The sequence below is a fragment of the Phoca vitulina genome, unplaced genomic scaffold (genome assembly GCF_004348235.1).
Source record: "Phoca vitulina isolate PV1807 unplaced genomic scaffold, GSC_HSeal_1.0 scaffold82, whole genome shotgun sequence".
In the NCBI taxonomy this organism is placed as follows: Eukaryota; Metazoa; Chordata; class Mammalia; order Carnivora; family Phocidae; genus Phoca; species Phoca vitulina.
Window position 1 is genome coordinate 3,971,667 of NW_022589785.1, and position 20,712 is coordinate 3,992,378.

The 20,712-nt window shown below is 53.2% G+C and overlaps 1 protein-coding gene across 3 annotated transcripts in view; it reads right to left on the reverse strand.

Moving 5' to 3' along the window:
* Nucleotides 1–200: 200 nt before the first annotated feature.
* ASCC2 (activating signal cointegrator 1 complex subunit 2) overlaps nucleotides 201–20,712 on the reverse strand; it is a 40,059-nt gene continuing 19,547 nt past the window's right edge. For all 3 annotated transcript variants that reach the window (XM_032395052.1, XM_032395051.1, XM_032395053.1), the window contains 12 exons: nucleotides 17,058–17,132; nucleotides 16,305–16,412; nucleotides 15,997–16,065; nucleotides 15,760–15,834; nucleotides 14,257–14,437; nucleotides 12,634–12,848; nucleotides 11,615–11,734; nucleotides 6,064–6,157; nucleotides 5,856–5,986; nucleotides 5,186–5,288; nucleotides 3,614–3,693; nucleotides 201–3,135 (listed from right to left, as the gene is read on the reverse strand). In XM_032395052.1, coding sequence (XP_032250943.1) covers nucleotides 2,964–3,135; nucleotides 3,614–3,693; nucleotides 5,186–5,288; nucleotides 5,856–5,986; nucleotides 6,064–6,157; nucleotides 11,615–11,734; nucleotides 12,634–12,848; nucleotides 14,257–14,437; nucleotides 15,760–15,834; nucleotides 15,997–16,065; nucleotides 16,305–16,412; nucleotides 17,058–17,132 — 1,423 coding nt within the window. In that variant the 3' untranslated portion in view covers nucleotides 201–2,963. The remainder of the gene's footprint in view (nucleotides 3,136–3,613; nucleotides 3,694–5,185; nucleotides 5,289–5,855; nucleotides 5,987–6,063; nucleotides 6,158–11,614; nucleotides 11,735–12,633; nucleotides 12,849–14,256; nucleotides 14,438–15,759; nucleotides 15,835–15,996; nucleotides 16,066–16,304; nucleotides 16,413–17,057; nucleotides 17,133–20,712) is intronic.

A 20,712-nucleotide genomic window follows, 5' to 3' on the forward strand; every position in this document is an offset into this window, starting at 1 on the left:
CGTGGTGTAGGGGTTAAGAGCGTGGGCTTTAGGAGACAATCCTGGGACTGAAGCCCTCCTTGGTCATGTGGTATATGTGTGACCTTAGACAGGTCACCTACCCTCTCTGACCTTGGTTTTCTCATCTGTACCCACCTGGTGAGAGTTAGACGAGATAACCCAAGAACCCAGCAGAAACTCTGGCCATGGAAGTACTCGGTAAGCGCTTTTAATTCTCATTACAAATATCACGGTCTTACTGTCATTTTCGTTTATGCACATTCCTTTCCAGACTTGGTCTGTACGCAAATTTTTCAAAAATATTTTCACAATCATGGAGCATTACCATCCAATTTATTCTCTTAAAAAACAACAAGAACAACAAACTGATTCTTCAATATTTCGTTTCTCACATTGCTACCAAGTGTTCATTGACATCATTTTAAAGAAGGGGGCTCCACAACCACCCCCTGCATTTTTGGTGGGTTGACTTTTGTTTGTGGTTTTGTTGGTCTCCCTCCCTGCATTATTTAGCCCAAGCTCCCGGTGTGACAGGGACAGGCAGTTTCCTGCTAACTGCTTACTTTTCCAGAGTGCACCTGGAGCTAAGAAAGGACCTGCGTCCAGGCTCTGCTGCTAACTTGCCTCCCTGGGCTCCCGGGTCCCTTTTTATCCATGACAGGCTCTGCCCTGCCCTCCCCACCTCACAGAGGCACGGTAGCACTGTTCAGACAGGCCCGTCTGCTACCATTGCCACTCGTGAGTTAGAAACAATGACACTCAAAGTCCTAAGTCCTCTTGGAGGTACTGGGTCATAAAAGCTTCCCGGGAAATGCCTGTGATAGTCGTGTTCTCTAATAGGGTGCAGAGAAGGCACTTAGAAATTCCTGCTTAGGAGCAGTGGTGGGGTGGCGGGGCCCAGTGATCAAGTGAGCAGGGTTCAGGGCTCCCACCCACTTCACTTGTAACATTTCTGCCATTGCCCATCTTAAACCTTGGGGCCTCCTCGGAGGATTGGATTGGCACCAGGTGGAAACCATTCACCTGGCCCAACGTACCCACTTTGCAGATGGGAAAACTGAGGCCCTGAGAGGTGAAGGTAAAGCACTGCTCTGGATGACTCCTGAGTGAGGTGTTTGCAAACATCCTTGAAGGGGTGCCCTCAAGATCTGAAATGAGGAAGAACATAGTTCCTCAAGGGAGATCAAGTTTGACCTGGCAGTACATTCTGGAAAGTTTGAAAAACCGCTTGTCTTCTCCAATCCTTTAAACCAGAATGCCAAGGTGAGGCCTGAACACTGCTCCCAGCGGTCAGGAGGCATGTATGACAGAATGAAGGTGAGAGGGGCTGTGTGAACAGTAACAGGTAAGGTAGGTAAAGGCCAGAGCTCCCCTAACTCACCTCACCTTGCTCCAGGGCCAAGAGCTGGGTCTGAGGAGCTCAGGGAGAGAGAAAAGAAATGACCCTCGCCTATACGGTTCCTGGCAAATGCCTCGAGGAGGTAGCAGAGTCTTCCTGCTGCCTGTCAGAGTGGCTGACCCCGAGCCTGATCTCAGCTAATTCAGCAGCTCGAGGAGAAGACACCACTCTCCTATCTGCTCTGCATCTCAAATGCACCAAGAGAACTGGCGTGACTCAGAGGAATTGCTATTGATTTTCGCTTGTGTGGCTGACCTAACAAAACCAATTCGTCAAGGGCCTGTCTGCCTCGCTGCTCCAGACGCTCATCCTAACCACATGCAAATAAATTACACAAGCATCTAGGGTGATTTGTCAAGGTCCAGCTGGGCAGGGGCCCTGGCTCCCGCGGATGGCCTCCAGGCCAGGCTGGGCAGGATCAGGCCAGCAAACACCCCACGGCTGATCCTCTGTTGATCAGCAACATTCTCGGGGGCCCAGGAATCAGGCTGCCTGGCAGCTGCTGCCACACCGTGAACCAACCGGCCATGCCCAGGAGGAGGTTTTGAGGAACTGGACCCAAGTCCTTCAACGGGGCTTGGTAGGGACATCCTCACTGGTGTCTTCTGGGCTCCGACTCCCTGACTCTGCAGGATCTGATGGAGGGTACACACAACCAGCAGGCGCCGAGCTCTGGTACTGGCTCTGCTACGGGACAAGTGTCCTCAGGTCCGCTGTGAGATGGCAATGACACTGCTGTCTAGGATGCTATAAAGGCCAGGGGTCCGACTGAGGGTCAAATCCTTGTTCTCCCACTTCCTGCCTGTAGCCTGGGCAGGCACCTCCAGCTCTCAGTGGCTCACCTACACCACAGGGCCGGAAATACTCCCTACCTCTAGGGTGGAGGTTGTAGGGACTGAACGAGAACACGGAAAGGACCAGAGGGCCTCACAACCTCATCTCTTCCTTCTACAAGCAGGGACTAGAGGAGGGAGTAATGTGCTCAGGGCCACACAGCAAAGCAGGGCAACATCAGGAGGGGTTAAAATGAGAGGCAAGCACGCAAGGCTGATGAGCAGAGCAGGTGATCATCCTGCTCTCTCGCTCTCCTGATGGTGGCTGTCACTGAAGAATGGGGTACAGGGGGAGCAGGCCAGGGGCACATCATGGATCATTGCTTGAAAGGGTCAAAAACTTTATTTGCAGGCCTTTTCTGTTTTTGTTTTGGAATTTACAGGTTTCCTGCCGTCCAGGAAGGAAACCACCAAGAGAAGTGGTGTCTTGCTGCATGAGGTTTGTGGGGCTTGCCTTGGGGCTCCGTCCCCATCCCTTTTGCCTGCTCGCTGGCCCCAGGGGTTCCTCCACTGTGGGATAAGGCACTGTGTGTTCTGCAAGAAGGCGCTCACGGCTGGCTGGTGGACGACGAGGCGGCCTTCTCAGGGGCTGCGAAGCTGAGGCTGTTGAGGGGTGGAGTTGAACTTGGGGCCTTGGCAGGAGGCCAACTGGTGAGGAGACCCAAGGCTATGGTAACTCAGTCTGGCAGGTCTGGTGCTGCTGCCTCCCGGCTGGCCCTGACAGGGCGGCCTCAGGATGGAATCATGCCTTTGCTTCTTTTGCGGTCAGCCATGGTTCTCCGGTTGTGGTTGGCTCGCGTCGCCTTGCTGGCTTCCTTCTTCCTGCGTTCCTGGGTTGTCTCACGGCTCTGCCCGTGGCCCCGGGGGCTGCCGGCCACTGCCGTCGAGCTGTCGTGCCGGTACCTGAGGGAGGAACAAGCCACCCCAGGGGATGGGAAGAGCCCATTGCCTTTCTCAGAGGTCCTGGGGAGAGGACACATGGCTCGGGCCCAGGACACCCCTGTCCCCACTTCCACTGGGAGAAGAAATGGAGCCCAGCAAGGGCAGGGCTCTGGGAGGCTCTGGCCGGTCCTGTTGTCTGGTGAACTCTCTTCTCTGAGCCCTGCCTCCAGATGGGTCCGTGGCCTAGCTGCAGGAAGAACCAGCTGTGGGCTGACCACAGCCCACAACGAGGAGAAGAGAGCTTGGGGACGGGGATGGGCCTATTTCTTCCTCTGTAAAATGAGGATGATGATAAAGTGGCTACTTCATAGGGCCGTCGTGAGGGTTAAATTAACACATGTAACGCACTTGGGGTTTATGTGTGGGCTTCCTACGTGATTGGCTGAGCCTTCCCCAGATGGGTCCCCTCCCACCAGACACAGCTCTTTAAAATGCTCACCCCTTCCTGGTGAGGAAGGCCATCCGCCTGGCTTCTGCCTTCTCCCGCAGCACTGCAGGGTCCTGCACAAAATGGTCAGGCTGTGGAGGGGAGGGGAGAAAAAAAAAAAATCTAGAGTCACGAGCAGCCCCATTTGCCTAAGCTGTGGTGAGGCTGCGCCTGACTGAGTCTTGTTGATGCCTCCAGGCCAGGAGTGGGGGAAAGCCACAGTGTGGCAGGGTGATGCCCTAGAACGGAGCCACCCTTGCTTGGGTCCAAGGTTTCCATTAGAAGCCTCTCTTCTCCTTTAGAAGCAGCTAAAGGGACTAAGGCGTCCTGCACAGGCATGGTGGGGCAGGTGGACCACAGTTGGAGCACGGATGACAAATGGGGGACAGGCCAGAATGGCCACCACGAGAGGCCACACAGGGCCTTGAAGGCCAAGAGAGCTGCCCCGGGAGCTGCTTTGTCCTCACTCTAGTGCCACTACCGATGTGCTCTGGGAGTAGCCACTCTTGAAGACTGTTTTTTGGCCAATAAGCAAAGGAGACTGGACTAGCAGTGGGGAGTACTGTGACTTAAGGATCACACACAGGCTTTAGTGGTCTGCACTGCTTAAAACAACACAAACAAAACAAGTGTAACTGGTAACATTTGAAAACTGGAAGATTTTATAGAAAAATCTGGGCTGATCCCTTGCCTGGGTAGAAGAGAAAGCCCTGGAAGCTCTGGGCCTACGTTTCTGCTGAGAAGCCCCTCAGGCAGGGTGTATGTGTGCTTCTACCCCAATAGCCACGGTCTCCATCAGTTTCTGCTACCCCTCTTCATCAGGAGCCTGGCCTGGACACATTCCGCTTGTTACCTTGGTGGGAGGGCACGAGGGGCTCCAGGAGTCCCAGGATGCCACTCCGTTCAACCTGAGCAACACCGCCCTTATCTGTTTTATATGTTGAGGTTTCATTTGAAGGAAAAGTTCAGCTGCCAAAAAATAGAATTTTCAAACCCACCAGCCCAGATGACCTCCAAGGGCCCTTGGGCTCTAACATCTCTGTGAGTTGCAGAATTGCCGTCCTGGAACGCCTGAGTGGCTCAGTGGCAGTTGGTTAAGCGTCTGCCTTTGGCTCAGGTCATGGGTCCTGGGATCGAGTCCCGCATCGGGCTCCTTGCTCAGCAGGGAGCTCTGCCTGCCACTCCTCCTGCTTGTGCTTGCTCTTTCTCTGTCTTGCTCTCTCACTCTCTCTGACAAATCAAATAAATAAAATCTTAAAAAAAAAAAAAAAAGAACTGCCATCCTGAGCATGGTGGCCGAGAGCTGCCCTTCTCTCAGCCCCCAGGCTCCTGGGCCTAATGAACCCAGCAGCTCAAAGGCTTGGCCTCTAATCCATCCCCTAAGCCCTCACTGGGTAGTGGAGGTGAGTTCTAAGCTAGCAACTCTCCAAGCAGGCATCCTAGGCTCAAAGGAACCCCTCTTTTCCCGGGCAGGGATGCTAGGGCTGCCTCAGAGCTAACTGCGGGAAAGCAGGGGCACAGTGGTCCCAATGTGCCCTTCAGAATTGCACCCTCCCCTTCATCTGCCACCTGCCAAGGAGGTACCTTAGGAGCCTCTTCTTCAGCCTCCTCTTCCTCCTCCTCCTCGTCCTCTTCCTGCCCTTCTCCGGGCACTTTGGTTCTCAGCACCTGAGGGATGGTGAAGGGCCTAAGGGTTTAGAGAGAAAGTGAGATCAAAGACTGGATTAAACCTGGAGAGGGAGCCTCAGGGAGGAGGGGATTGGGCTGGGTGAGGAGGGGGCATCAGGATGGGGATGGGCTCAGGGAGCTGGAAAAAACCAAGGTGCTTTTCAAGCCAGCTTTGCTCCAGCCCCCAGACTCTCTGAGGGTACCAGAGTCTGATGCAGGGGCTCAGGGGAGGCTGAGCGGGCTGGGGCAGCTCTGCTTTTATCTGCACTGGGAAATCTCTCTAAGATTCCACGGCGGAGAGTTTTCTCCAGTCAAGGAGAACAATCTAAAAGGACTGCATGAAACCAAATAAATGCTGCCCCACTCAGGATGGGCTGGACCAACTGGCCAAGGTGGTGGCTGGGGGTAGAAGGAGCACTGGACTAGGAGTCAAAAGGGCTCAGTTTAGGCCCTGGCTCTACCACTGACTTGCTCACATGATCAGGGCCTCGACCTCCCCATCTGTATAAACAAGAGGCTTTGGGAGCCCTGCTGTGCCCCACCCCCACCCCCGGAACTCCACCCACTTAGGGCCCTGCAGCCTCACCTGCGGCTGATGAGCTCGTCATCCGAGTCGGCATCGTTGGCGCCCACCTGGTTGCCATCGTATGTGTCATCATACTCGTCCTCGTAGTCGTCACCTCGGTAGGACAGGCCCTTGCCAGGCTGCAGGGGCACCTGCAAGCACAGGAGTGTGGGGCCGAGGGGCCCAGGGCTGGCCAGTGTCCCCCACCCCGGCGGCCCGGGGCCCTTACCTCCTCCACCACCACGCTGTACTGCTCATAGCGCTGCCGCTGCGCGACCACGTCCCGCTTGTCGTTCAGCAGGCTCCGTGTGTTCTCCTCCTTCCTGGCGGCGGGCGGGCGGGGACAGCAGAGAGAGAGGAAACCATCAGGCTTTGAAGGCTGTGAGCACGAGGGTCCAAGGCACCATGGGCTCGGGCTGGTGCAAACTGCACCGGGGAGAGGGGGCAGGGGTGTGGGCAGGTGCCCGTGTGCCCGGGTCCAGCCGCTCTGGAAGGCATCCCAAAGGGCTGCCGCCATGGAAAACGTGCCCACCCTTCGGCCGGGAAATTCCGCTCAGAGGCGCCCACCCTAGGGAAACGCTGGCGAGGTGCATAAAGAGGTCTGATGGGGAATTTTCTTTTCAACGTTGTTTGTGACAGTGAAAAATGGAAAACAGCTAGTGTCCATCATGGGTGAAATGGCCAAATGATATGCCACATCTATATTACAGAACGCTGGGCGGCTGTTATCAAGAATGACATTCATCTATTTGTGCTGATGCAGAAAGAATTCTAAGACTTACTCCAGAGGAAAAAAGCAAGCTACCGAAAAATGTATACATATGATCGAACTGTATAAAAAGCAGAAAGCAAACCAGACAGACTAGCTGTTCCTATGAGCACAGCGATTATAATTTACATATGTCAATGCACAGACAGAGCTAGTAAGTCCCCCACCAAATGACAATGGTTACTCCTAGGTAGGGCCTGGGATTATTTGAACCTTTTAAAAAACAAAAATTTAGGGGTGCCTTGGTGGCGCAGTCAGTTAAGCCTCCGACTCTTGGTTTCGGTTCAGGTCATGATCTCAGGGTCCTGGGATCGAGCCCCTTGTCGGGCTCCATGCTCAGCATGGAGTCTGCTTGAGATTCTCTCTCTCCCTCTCCCTCTGCCCCTCCTGCTCATGCTGTCTCTCTCTCTCTCTCTAAAATAAATAAAATCTTTAAAAAATAAACAATAATTTAAGAAAGAGCAAGGCCACATGTGGCCCTCTTACTGAGCTCAGGGGAGCCACAGGGGACCTCAGGGGGCTGAGGGGTGAGCAGGGGTAGCTGCCTTCTTTTTCCCACCGCTGTTTCATCACGGTGGCTTTCTATCTGTTCTACAGCTCAATCTTCCATGTCAGATTGCACTGGAAGAAAAAAGTCCAAAAGTTCAACTCCTGTTATATATCACAGGTGAGGAAATTCGGGCGCGGTGGAAGGAAGGAGTGGGATGTGCTTGGGATCAGTGAACCGTAGCACAACGTCAGTGGGGACTCAGGCCTCTTGACTGTGGCTTTGCAAATCTGTAGAAAAACTTGGCTTGTCAGACACATAGACAGGCCTGTGGAATGTAGTTTCTAGCCCTGCAGGGGAAAATCAATATGAGATGCCAGGCAAGAAAATCCAGCTTAGCTGTGTAATCAGTGTTCTGGAATGTATCAAGGGTAGGGGGGAAAAGAAGAAGAAAGAAGAAAGAAGAAAGAAGAAAGAAGAAAGAAAAAGAAGAAGAAGAAGAAGAAGAAGAAAAAGAGATACAAAGTCATACATAGCTTCCATAAAAATCTTCTATTAACTGGCTTTTGATGCAGGGAGGGAAAGGGGCCTGAGTCTCTCAGGCTGTCTGCCGGGGAGGCTGGGGCAGGTCAGGATTTGGCTTCCTTCAACAGTTTTTACTAAGGGCCTACTATATGCCAGGCAGGGTTGCGGGAGAGATTCAAAAAAGAGTAAGATCTGGATCTGGCCTCGTGGAACTCCCAGTCTAGTGAGGGTCACGGGCAAATGGCAGCTAACGTGAAATGTGCTAAATGGAGGTAAGCATGTCCTGGGAACACAGAGAAAGGAAAGATGACCTCTGGCTTAGGGGGTCTAGTGCGGGGGGAGGAGAGGAAATGGAGCCTCTGGGGGGCTGGGGGGCATTGGATCTAGACCAGGGAAAATTCTTGGTCCACAGGAAAATTTTATGTCATGCCAGGAAAGGGGGCCAGTGACTGCGGCCCCAACCCTTACCTGGCTCTCTTCCCCAGGCTGGGGGCTGAAGAGGAAAGAGGTGGGGAGCAAGGGAAAGGGGCCCGAGCCTGTCCAGGTGTTTGATGCCACTAGAAGGAGCACATCCCCTCTTTCCACACATATTTCCGGAGGGCCTACTAGGTGCTAGGACCTGTGCTGAATCAGGTGTCCAAGGATGAATGAGAGGTGTCACTGTCCTTTCTGCCACACCCCACAGCTCCTGGTCCATCTGGTCCCCGGTTTTCATGCGTAAGGTCCCACTGTGGGCCTCTGGTTATGTCGCTTCCCTGGCAGGGCTGGAGAAGCCTTGCCAACTCTACCTACCCAGGGTCCTGGAGAGGACACAGGCAGGGACATTGGAGCCTGGTGCCCTGGGCATCCCATCCAGGGAGGTGCAGCTTTGGGCCCATGACCCCATTCAGAACCAAGAAGGAAAAGAAAAGTCAGGGGCAAAGCCAGCCAGGAGAAGATCCATCTGAGGGCCAGAAGTCCAGTCAAGTCTGGAAACACAGGCAACAGTGGTTTTGGAGACTTTGGAGCAGGTGCTTCCTCGGCCTCCTACAAGATGACAGGGAGCCCAGGGAACACGTGGGTTCCCCTGAAGCCCAGCCACTTTTTCCCCTCCTCACTTCTTCCGGCCTATCCTTCAAAGCCCAACTCAAACTCGCCCTTGAGGGGGTGATTCCCACCTCTGAACTCCTAAAGGACCTGAGGAGGCAAAAAATCCCTCCTTTTCCAGGTGAGGAAACAGAGGTCCCAAGAGGCAGAGCACCTTTCCCAAGGTTACCCAGCTTCTACCAGCCGAGCCAGGGCCAGAACACAGGTCTACTGACTCCAGTCTGCTCAGGTACTTCCTGGGCTGTGCGATCCATCACAAGCAAGCCTCTTATCCTTGCCAAGTCTTAATTCTGCATCCCACGGATGAAATAAGATGATGACTAAAAGTGAACCTGGCACCTGCTGAGCTCAACAAAGTGAATCCTGTTTCTTTTTCCTGCAGGACTTGTCAGAGCCTTTAATGTGCTAATGCGCTCTGTCTCTCCAAAAAGCCAAGTGCACAGGTATTTTTTTGGCCATAGACCCTTTTCTGAGGGAGAGCACTCATAATCTTCCAGGGCGCCTCTGTTCAGTCCAAAGGAGTTATGGGACCCCACCTTATACACACTGCCTCCTTCACTTGGCTAGCAATTACCTGCAGCACGTGTGCCCGGCATCTACCCAACAGCCACCGTCCACTTCATCCCACTCCTAACAGACCCTCATTTGGTTCAGGTCTTTCCACCTTTCCCCCTTCTGGAGCCCTGGCCCTCGGCCCTGTGACCCAGCTCCCCACTGAGATGTGAGCAGAGTCTGGAGACTTCTGGGAAAGGCTTCCTGGTCTCTAAGCGAGATACAGAAAGATCTGGTCCAGACTCCCTCTTGGCACTGTCACTGCTGGAGGTCACGGCTGAAACAGCTGCGGCCACCCAGTGGCTTTGAAGGAACTAGCTCCGAGAGATGGCAAAGATGTGTCCTTGATGATGAGGCTGTACCACAGGTTGACCAAGCCTAGACTGCCCTACCTGGCAACTCCCTGTCGTGCAAGGAACAGATTAGGACAGGTGTCCTCACTGCGGTCCCTGTATGCCCCACCCCAGCACCTCTCCCACTCTGTTGCTACTTGTTTAATGGTCTGAGTCTTTCCCACGGTCTCTGTGCCATTTGAGAGCACGACCTGGGTGCCCTGCTCACCTTGTCTCCCTGGTGTCTAGCATAGGATCTGGAGCTAGTAAATCACTTAATAAATATTTGCTGAATGAATAAATAAATAATGAACACATAAATGGAGGCTTTGCCTCTTTGCAATCCCCAGCTCCCAGGCTACCCAGCACAACGAGTTCAGTAAACATTTGCCGCCCAGTCTCTCTGCCTGGCAGCTTGGAGTGCCCTAGGAGCAAGGCACAGCCCTCCTCATCTTCCCCTTTCTCCATAGCAGGAGCTGCAGAGGGTCATTCTGGTCTGGAACAGCGGCCACGGATGCAGGATAACATCTCTAGCCCGGGATCTGGGGATGTTGCAATGTGTGTGACTAAGCAGTTTACAATTGCTTCCTGTCCAGCCAGCCAGATGGCTTTATAGCTGCCCTGAGCCCGCTCCCCCGAGCCCTCGGCCAGCCAAGCTTCCAGCAGCCGATGGCCCTGGGGAGAGGGAGCAGCACGGGGCCCTCTCTGAAGCAGCAGCTTACAATTCTGCCACTGGGGCTCTTATAACAAGAACGGGGCAGGTCTCCCACCGCTGCTCTCTGAACCTCACTGTCTCCGTGTGTGTGTGTGTGTGTGTGTGTGTGTGTGTGTGTGTGTGTGTATTTATATATACATATATATAACGAGGCAGAGAGAGAGGGCAGCCTGTACTTGTCCAGCAGTTCCCAAATTTCCAGATTTCATGAACCAATACCATTTAGGGAAACCCTGGGGGCGAGCACAGTGTTGTCAATGTCTTACTTTGCCTTTTATATTTTTTGTATATATTTATATACTTTGCCTCTATCATCACTACTGACTCATGGTCCCTCCAATGGGCCTCTACTCCAAAGTCAGGTCCTCTTTCCAAAGCATAAAATGTGTCAGCTCATGGGACCCTTACCATGCTCCCCATGACCTCGGGGTCACCGCCCCTGTTGTTTGCTCTGCCTGGAAAGTCTCTCCTCCCCCCTCCCCCACTTTGCAGAATTGGCCCTTTGACCCTTCCTCATCCTTCCACTGTTGGTCCCATGTCACTTCATCAGAGGAGCCTTCCTGCCCAGATGAAAGCCCTTACTAGAAGCTCGGAAGTCTGCACACCTTCACCTTATAGTGCCTGTTAGATCTGCAATGTTACTTGGCTTGTTTGACCAACTGATTAGTGCAAACTCCACAGGGCCAGGGGCCATGTCTGTTTTACTGCCCACTACATCTCCAGCACCTAATAAATCCAGGGGCTAGTATGCCGTGAGCACCAGGCAAATATTTGTTGAATGAATGAATAAATCATAAATGGACTTTTCAATGCCAAAAAAGTAGAAAGGACATAAACTAAAAATAAGTAGAAAGACCTTAAAATAGAATATGCTCACCCTCTGAAAAGCTCACTTAGTACAGGTCCTTAATTTTCTCATTTTGTCACAAAATGGAGAAAATCATGTGGAGGAGGGGCTTCTGGGAAGTACGGCTCAGCTCTATCGCCCAGAGATTTGATGGTTGACACATCCGAAGATACAAGGAGGGAAGAGGGGGACAGCTTAGGTTCCTCTGGCCTTTTGCTATCAACAAGGGGATTCATTAAAAAACCACCTGTGCAGAGTCACAGCCTAACGTACAACCCTTAGAGAACCTGGGCCTGCCTGCTGGGAGTACACGGGTCCTGGACTGCTGGGTGGGGGGGGCCCTGGACTGCTAGGGACCCTAAGCTGAAACTCAGGCCACTTCCATAAAGGCGGAACCCTTTTTTTCGATTTTCTCACTGCACTTACAGAGTTGGGGTGCCTGGCACCCCACAGCCTACTGCACTCACCTCCTGCCCTTGTGTACCCGGCTCAGGTCCACTGAATCTCTGCTAAACACATCAAACTCATCATTCTGGAAGACATTGTGACGAGACGTCAGCAGGGGTGTTGGGTCTGGCTTCACCTGCCTGGGAGGTGACACAGAAATCAATTTAAGGGGGATTGGTTAGCTGACGCCTACCTGTGCCCTACTGGCCCCTCCCATGTGACATCCATCAGATCTTCCACTCCCCTTCAACAGCCACACGAGACATGATCTAAAACCCTGCCCGGTCTGGCCCCTCCCTGGGCACACAGCCATCCCTCACGCAAAGCTCCCCCTTGGTCCCACGTGCCGTTCACACAGATTTTCTTAAAAGTTCCCTCCCTCACCGAACACTCACAACAGTCTGATGAGATGGGTCGCTAACATCACTCAACCTTTCTGTGCCTCAGTGCCCTCCTCTGTAAAATGGGCACAAAGTGGCTAAGGAACTTGTCCAAAGACAGAGCTAAGTTCATTCATTCAATAAACACAATCTGTTTATGCACATTCGTGCATCCATTCCCGCGGGCCCGTGGGCCTTCAGAGAAGCAGTGGGCCAAACTCCGAAAGGTAGGTGTGAGGAAAGTGAGAAGCTCTGGCCGTCCTCCCTCAGGAATCTACTGGAAGGGTGACAATGACAGGGGCAGGCCGGAAACTTCGGAGCTCTGAAAGGCTCAGCAACCCCTCTGTCACATGCCACGTTTCCAATCGGTCCTCCAGCAAGGTGTGGCAGAGCCATCCAGCTATGCACACTCTCCGCCCTGCAGGGAGCATGTGAGGACCTCCTGGGGGCCTCAAGTTCTGATGTTTTCCCAAGGTAGCCATTCATTTATACGGTTGGCGAAGGCTACCGTGGGGAAGAGACAGAGGGCTGAGTTCTGGCACAGGAGCGGGAAGCAGAGGAGCTAAGAAGGGGCCTGGGACAAGGCCCCCAGAGTGCCTCCGGCCAGGGCCCTGACACCGCATGGGCGCCGTGAGCCACCTCCCACCTGTCTCTCCCACCTGTCTAGGCTGCGGTCCAGCTGGCTGAGGGCCGGGGCCAGCCGCTCCTCCAGGATGTTGTTGATCACCTGCTCCGGGTTATAGGTGTAGTGCTCCAGGCAGGCCAGGATGAAGCCCTCTCCAAGGTCCGGCAGCAGGTCCTTCACTTGGGAGATGAGTGAGTCCAGCTCCACGCCACACATGGGGGGGCCCAGGGCGGCCGCCGCCCCCATGCACTGCGGAGAGAGCTGGAGTGAAGGCAGGGAAGACCGGGCCAGGTGGGTGAGAGGGCCACAGGCCCTGACACGCACAGGACCGGGAATCAGGGGACCTGGTATGAGTCCTGGCCTGCCACTCCTGGGCCGAGGATCTCAGCCAAGTGACTCAGGCCTCTTAAGTCTTCATTTCCTCCCCTGGGAAAAGGGGGGTTCTGTGACTTACTGGGAGAGCTACTTCTGGCTGTGTGACTTTGGGCAGGGCACTTTCCCTCTCTGAACCCTAGCTTCTTCCATACAAAACAGGCATACTACCATCTACTTCATGGGGTTGTTTCAGATGGCTCAGAGAGAATCATGCACCCAAAGCACCGAGCACAGTGCCCGGAGAAGAACAGGCACTCCAGAAATGGCCGTGGCTTCTACTCATTCTTATCCGGCTCTAACAACTTGATGGCTGACATTGGAGAAGAACAGCAATCACCAGCCTTGGACTGTGGGGAGCTGCTCCCCTCTGATTATATTCTTTTTAAGAAGGGGGATTCAGTTCATATCCTCCTCAATGTGACTGAATTCTGTTAGGTTTTTCATTTAAGAAAATTCGCAAATCAAACAAACAATAAAAAAAATCATCCATGTCTCAGCTAAGAAGCCAAATGGGGAAGAGGGTGGGAAAGGTGGAGAGGACTGTCATTTTCCAAGGCCCTGTGGCAGTCATGGGCCTGAGTCTAACAGGAAAGAGAGTAGCATCTGTTAACAGAGCACAGAGGGCCAGCTGGGCTCGGGGCCCTCCACACAACCGCTCTGGGAATCCCAACAAACTTGTGGAGGCAGGGATGGTGATTGTCCCCACTTATAAATGGGGAACAGAGGCTAGAGGGGAGTGATGGCCACACAGCTGGTGAGTGGCAGGAAGCCGGGTACACTCCTGAGCTGTCTGACCCCAGAGACTGGGTGGCCTTAATCCCTACGTCACGCTGCCTCCCAACATGCAAGGGAGAGTCCTGGGCTCAGGGGCCAGTCAGTACAGCTGCAGACTGGGCGAGTTCTGGAAAAGCCTGGAGAGAAAGTACTAGATCGGGGCTTCCAAACTCGCTCAGTGGAGCCCTGCAGTCCCATGGCGGGGCATCCAGGCTGGCCAGGCGGTGAGACCAGGCGCTGCCCTCCGCTGCGGCCCAAGCAGCGCCACGGTGATCTGCTTAGAGGAGAGCTCCAGGAAAGATTTCATGTGGAAAAAGCTCCAGCACCTCATTTTATAGGAGAGAAACTGGGGTTCTGGCAGCTGAAGCGACTTGCAGGACTCTCTAAAGGCAGCTCGAGGCTGTCCATTCCAAAAGAAACCTTTTTCTCTGAAAGCAGAAACCAAGAAGGGAGAGGTTTCCCGCAAGGGGCAGGGGAAGCAGGGGAAAACGCCGCTCCAAACACACACCTCCTCTTCCTCTGAGTTTTCTGGATGTGAGGATGATCCACCGACTGGCTCCGCCAACACAATGACCCCATTAGGATCCTCGGCCACCGGTGGGTCTTTAGCATCTGTGGCTTTCCGTCGGTCCACCCCTTCCCACGCACTCTCGACCGCCTGGAGGATGTAGGCAGTCCGTGTCTCGTCCCTGTGACATGTGTTAAGGAGTCTGTCTCTTGGGTGTCAGGGCCTTTTCTGCCTCCCTCGCTCTGAGGCAGCATCATTTCTCAATCCCTCCCTGGCATCTGACCCTATGACTTGTGTTAGGGGCTATCTGGGTTGTACCCAATGGGCATGATGGGCACCCGGGCTGCATGGGGAAATAGGCCAGACCACGACCACACTGGCCTTGAAACCTAGTTACCTGCCACTCAGCAGAAAGCAGCTCTGGATGAAGACAGGGCCAGGGGCATCCTGGGCATGATATTTGGGTGAGCCAGCAGCTCCTCTGTACTGACCCCCAGGAGGAGGGCCTGATGGGGGTACTGCCACCAGGCTTCCTGTCCAACTAGCTGAGGGCTTCCTGCAAAGGCTGAGGGCCCCGAGGGTATCCCTGAGGCGAGACTGAGCAACCTAGCCCAGCCCCCAAAATGGCCCACAGGCCCTCCTCCCTGTCCTTCCTCCCTCTCTACCACCCCGGGCGCTGCCAAGCCGGACATCTGGGAGTTGCCCTAGACGCCGTCCCTCCCCTTCTAATCCACACCCCCATTGGCCATGCCTGGATGCCAGCCACAGCATCCTCACCAGCCCCTGGGCCTCTCAAAGAGGTCCCAGACCAGTCTGTTCTCCTCCCTGTGCCAGACAGAGCTTTTCCAAAGTACAAAACTGACGCTGTTACTCCCTGTTTCATACCTTTCCATGACACCCCAGTGCTAGCAGGACAGAGTCCAAACTCAGTGAGTGTCATCCCAGGGCCGTGCAGGTCTGCTCAGCCCCAGCTCATCTGCCATGCCACAGCCTCCTCCCACTAGACCCTGGCCCCCCAGTCCCCCAGCCCCTGCCCCCCCGATCTACACAAAATGTCTGTGGGCTCCCCAGATGGGCCTCTCCGTCCTCCATCCACTGGGAACACTTAGCTCTGGGCTTGGCCTCCTCCATTTTCTTCTGCTGTTCTCAGCTCCGGTATCACTTCTGTCTCATAGCCTTACCCTGAGCGTGCTTGTTTACTTGTCTGTTTCCCCTCCTGCAATGAGGTCTGTGAGAGCAGGGCTGAGTCCACGTTGGTCACACAGGCCCAGACACTCAGGAAACACCTAACGAATGCAGGACTCCTACCCCACCCAGCTCTGAGGATCAGAGTAGTCAGTCATCTCCTCCAGAAACAGGGACTGGGGCTTTGGCAGGCGCTCTGGGGAAAGCTGGCTGACCCGTGGGTTCTGGAGCTAAACCTCCCTCTGCTCCTCTGGGTCCTACCAGCCCATCTCCAGCCTGGCCAGGGCAGGTCCTGCCCCAGTGGCCGTGGACGGATACAAGCCTGCGGAGGCCTGCTGTAGCAAGCTGACGTCATCGGCCACAGGGAAGAGTGTGTCGTAGTCCCGGAGGAACCTGCTGGGCAGAGAGCAGACGGAAGGGACAAGGCTGGGGCAACAGGGGCGCTGGGCTCCTGCCCAACCACAAATCCCAGAACCTTAGACCATGGTGAGCATATGGGAGAGGCTCTAGTATGTAAGGCCTCGTGCAGACTGATCCCAGCTCAGCCACACTCACCTCTTCTCCTGCAGTAAGGAGCTGAAGATCTGAAGGAACTCTTCAATGAAGCCCTGAATGTTGTCACAGCTGGAACAGGACACCAGGGAAGATGAGCTCACTCGATGCAAATGATCTGTAGCTCCCCACCCTGCCTCCCCCCCGCCCTGCTCCTCTACAAGGCCTCAGGCCAGTTACAGGAAAGAGGCATGTGTCTCTTTTTCCCATCTCTGCTCAACAGGGAAGGGGGCAGATGAAGTGAGGAGAACGCCTCTGCTGGGCTTGGGGAAGGGGTTCTTCCACCCAGGCAGCTGCTCCCAAGGGCTCACCTGCTTTCCAGGACAGGGAGAAGGCAGATCTGGTTTATGAGGATGTGAAAAATCTCCAGTAGCTTCTTCCTGGAATGGGACAGCCTCTGCCACAGGTCACCTAGCAGCCTTTGAAGGCCAGAGAGAGAGAGGAAAAAAAACAAGATTTAGGAGATAAAAAGGCCCAGAGGGAGCTTATTCTCAACAGTTGCCGGTGCCCCTCCCCAGGGCTGAGAAAGCGTCACAATTCACTGCGGATATAGCAGTTGGCAAAAAGGCTACAGGTCCTGAGAGGCTAGCTGATTCCAAGGCCGCTTCTTGTTTAAACAGTGGGTGTGAGATGCGCCTGGGTGGATCAGTTGTTGGGCGTCTGCCTTCGGCTTGGGTCATGATCCCAGGGTCCTGGGATTGAGCCCCACGTTGGGCTCCCTGCTCAGCGGAAAGCCTGCTTCTCCCTCTCCCACTCCCCCTGCTTGTGTTCCCTCTCTCGCTGTGTCTCTCTCTGTCAAATAAATAAATAATAATACAATCTTAAAAGAAAACAAAAAACAGAACAGTGGGTGGGAAACCGGCGAGCGGATTAACAAGAGCTTGGAGCAACAGCTGAGGGGTAAAGGCTAGGATGCAGGGGCCGGGAGGCTGCTAGGCAGGGACACTCCATGGGGCCACCACCTCGTTCTTAAGAGATGGGGACGCTGAAGCCCGGGGAAGGCAGGGCCTCTCCCCCCCCCCCCCCCCCCCATGACAAGGCACTTAGTTTTGTCCCCTGCTCACTTGCTATCTTCAAGCCTCCTCTTCTTCATTGCAGACTCCAGTTCAGGAATTGCGATTTCATAAAAGGAAGCTAGTCTGTGGAGGCGTGCATGGGGAGAAGGTGGGATTAGTTCATAAAGACCACACTTCATCAGAAAATCAACAGCAACTCATGGGGAGGGGGAAGGCCCATCTCTTGCTCCCAAGTTGTCACCACAGCACTTTGCTCCCAGAACCACCCCAGCTCTTCCCCAAGCTCACCCCAGACTGGGTCCGCTGTGGCTGGAAGAGCCTCGTGAGAAGTGACTTGTAGCCACATCCCCGTTTCACTTGGGAAACCGAGGCCCAGACAGGCTCCTTCTCACAGAGCAATGAGAGGGCTACTCAGAACTCACTGACGTTTGAGAAACAAACAAGGTCGCTCTTTCTGTTTGCTCAGACCTGCCAGCAGTTCCCTACCTCCTGTGACATCAAACTGTAACTCCTCTCTCTGGTTCATCCATAGCTGCCACGGAGTAGCCGACCCTGCTTCTCACCTCGACAACCTCACAGCCACCCCCTTCCCAACTCAGATTCCAACTCTCCGTCCCAGCCGCACGCTTCCTGGTGATGCTCACCACGTGATGACTTCTTCCTGGAACTAGGTGCGCAGCACTCAGAGTATGTTACCCTTACAACTTAAAATGTAGCTGCCTCTCTTCTGTGGTCAGATTCTTCCTCTGAATGTCTTACGCCTCCCACAGCCGGAACTGCAGCCTCAGGGCCTAGGACTGCTGCTGAATTTGTAGCAGATACTCTGTGAACACTTCACTATCGACTGGCTGGATTCTGGCAACTTCTACGCTGGTGTAGTCCCACACGCAGCAGAGGGTAACTAGGCCCAAAGAGGCAGGCTTTCTAGGCCCACAGCATGACACCCAGAAAAAGACAGAGGGGGCAGTTTGGCCCAAACTGATTCAGGTGTTGCCAGGATACACTGCTGGTGGGAGGGTAAATTGGAACAACCCCTATGGAGAGTGATTTGGCGAGATCTATGACAATTTAAAATGCACAAACCATCTGTTCTTGTGATTCTACTTCTAGGAATCTATTTCTCAGATGTACTTGCAAAGGTGCAAAATGATGTATGTACAGTTTTTCTTTGTAACATTTTTCTGTAATAGCAAACAACTGAAAAAAAATCTAAAGGTCGAACTATGGGGTCTGGTATTCTAACACAGTACAATGGAATTCTATCTAGCCGTACCAAAGATTGAGGTTGCTTTGTGTACTGATACACTTTAAATTTAAAAATAAAATGCACCCAGCCTCTGGAACTATGAGAAATAAATTTCTGTTGTTTAACAAATAAATTATTTAATTAAATAAAATACAAACAATACATAGAGTATTCATGTCAGCAGTTAATTTAAAAGGCAGGGGGTGGGGGTGGATGCCTGGGTGGCTCAGTCGGTTAAGCATCTGACTCTTGGTTTCAGCTCAGGTCACGTTCGCAGGAACGTGGGGTCGAGCCCCACATCGGACTCTGCGCCCAGCAGGGAGTCTCCTTGAGACTCTCTCTCCCTCTGCCCCTCCCCATGCTTGTGCTCTCTCTCTCTAAAAATAAATAAAATCTTGGGGTGCCTGGGTGGCTCAGTCGTTAAGCATCTGCCTTCGGCTCAGGTCATGATCCCAGAGTCCTGGGATCGAGCCCTACATCGGGCTCCTGCTCCATGGGAAGCCTGCTTCTCCCTCTCACATTCCCCCTGCTTGTGTTCCCCCTCTCTCTGTGTCTCTCTCCGTCAAATAAATAAATAAAATCTTTAAAAATAAAAATAAGTAAAATCTTAAAAAAAAAAAAAAAAGAGGCAGAGGGGGTGATATGTAATGTGCACATTTGCTTATATTTATATGCATATCTCTGGAAAGCTCCACAAAAAAACCCTAACAACAATGGTGGTGTGTGAGAATGGGACTGGGGAAGGGGAAGAGGTAGACTGCATTTTATATATACATATATATTTATTATTATTATTATTCGTTTTATTTATTTTAAGTAAGCTCTACGCCAAATGTGGGGCTTGAACTCATGACCCAGAGATCAAGAGCTGCATGCTCTACCGACTGAGCCAGCCAGGTGCCCCTCATTATATATTTTACACCTTTTGAGTTTTAAACCATGTGAATGTATTATTCTTTCATAAAATTAAGTGACAGAGAGAGACACTCAGATACACTTGAGGATGTCTGGGAGGAAGGAGGTTGTTCTGAGAGGACTAGCCACAGAGCTGTTTGGTGGCTGTAGACCCTTCCAGAAAGTTGCAGGCACTGAGGTGGCTGCATTTACTTAGCGGGCGTTCCTGGCCTCCCGCACAGTGTGAAAAGGCTGGGCCACCCCTGGATTGTTTGTGTGTCAAAGGCAGTGTCATTGGTAGTCAACCCTGTTTTCCTTTCTTCCTCCCTCCTCACCCTGAGACGGGTGGAGCTGCTCCCCTGCCTTCACTGTCCCTTGCAGGAAAGTCAGTTCTTCCAAAAATTACCCTCTGTTTCCAAAGACCCTTTCAAAAGCAATCTGCCACGTTTGGGAAGATGCTTTAACAAAATGGGAAAATGCCTATGGGAGAGCCTGGCTGGCTCAGTTGGTAGAGCATGTGACTCTTGATCGCGGGGTTGTGAGTTTGAACCCCACGTTGGGGGCAGTTTACTTAAAAAAAAAAAAAAGAAAAGAAAATGCCTATGGTAAGTGAAGATAAGCAGGATACAAAATCCTAAGAATAGCATGATCTCTCATAGTGATTTTAATTTTCTACCTTTGGGGATTTTCCAAATTTCCTATGAGCATTTGCCACTTTAACCATGAGAAAAGATACCTTTTCCAAAAGGGGACAACTACAGCTACAGGCCCATCCTAACCCCTTTCTTCCAGGCAGAGTGCTGATTGGCGCTTTATTCTAACATCCTCTGGGAGGCTGAGCAGTCCTCACATGCAATGTTCTCGAGCTGAGGAGACCCAGGAGGGGTCAGAGTGCCAGCTGCCACCTCTGACAGAGGTCGGTGCTAGATACATGTTTTGGTGAATGGGCGAGTAAATGAATGGACTGGTGGCTGAGTGCACAGAGTTGGGCAGCTCCCAGGAGCTCCTGCAAATAGTGGGGAGAGATGTCTGGCAAGAGCGACAGCCAGAGGCCACTGAGAACAGGCCAGCCCCTGCCCCTGCTGTTGCCAGGCAACGTGGCGGTTACCAGCCTAGGCCCCAGCACCCCTTTCTCACTGCACAAGGAATAGACAGATACTCATGATACTAAGTGGGCAAGGAGGGTCTCCCTCCCTATATCTTTCTTTACTCATATCCTTCTCTACGTCTTTCCTCATCCTGGCAGGATCTTTCTATAACTTCTTTGGATAAAAACTCCCAGTGGCTCTCTATTGCCTACAGAATAAAGGCCCCACTCCCTGCCAGCGAGGTCAGGGCTCCTCACAATCTGGCTCCTACCGACCTCTCCAGAGCGTCTCTTGTTGTTAGCTGCTCCTTTTCCTGCTGCTCTGAGCCCTGCCTCATCCCACTCCACTCCCTGGCTCTCCCTTGACACCCTCTGGGCCTTCCCACCTTCACTCTGCCTGCCTGGAATGCCTTCCTGCCACTGTAATCCTTTTGTCTGGAAGGTTCCTGTCCATTCTCACTTAAGGGCCATCATGA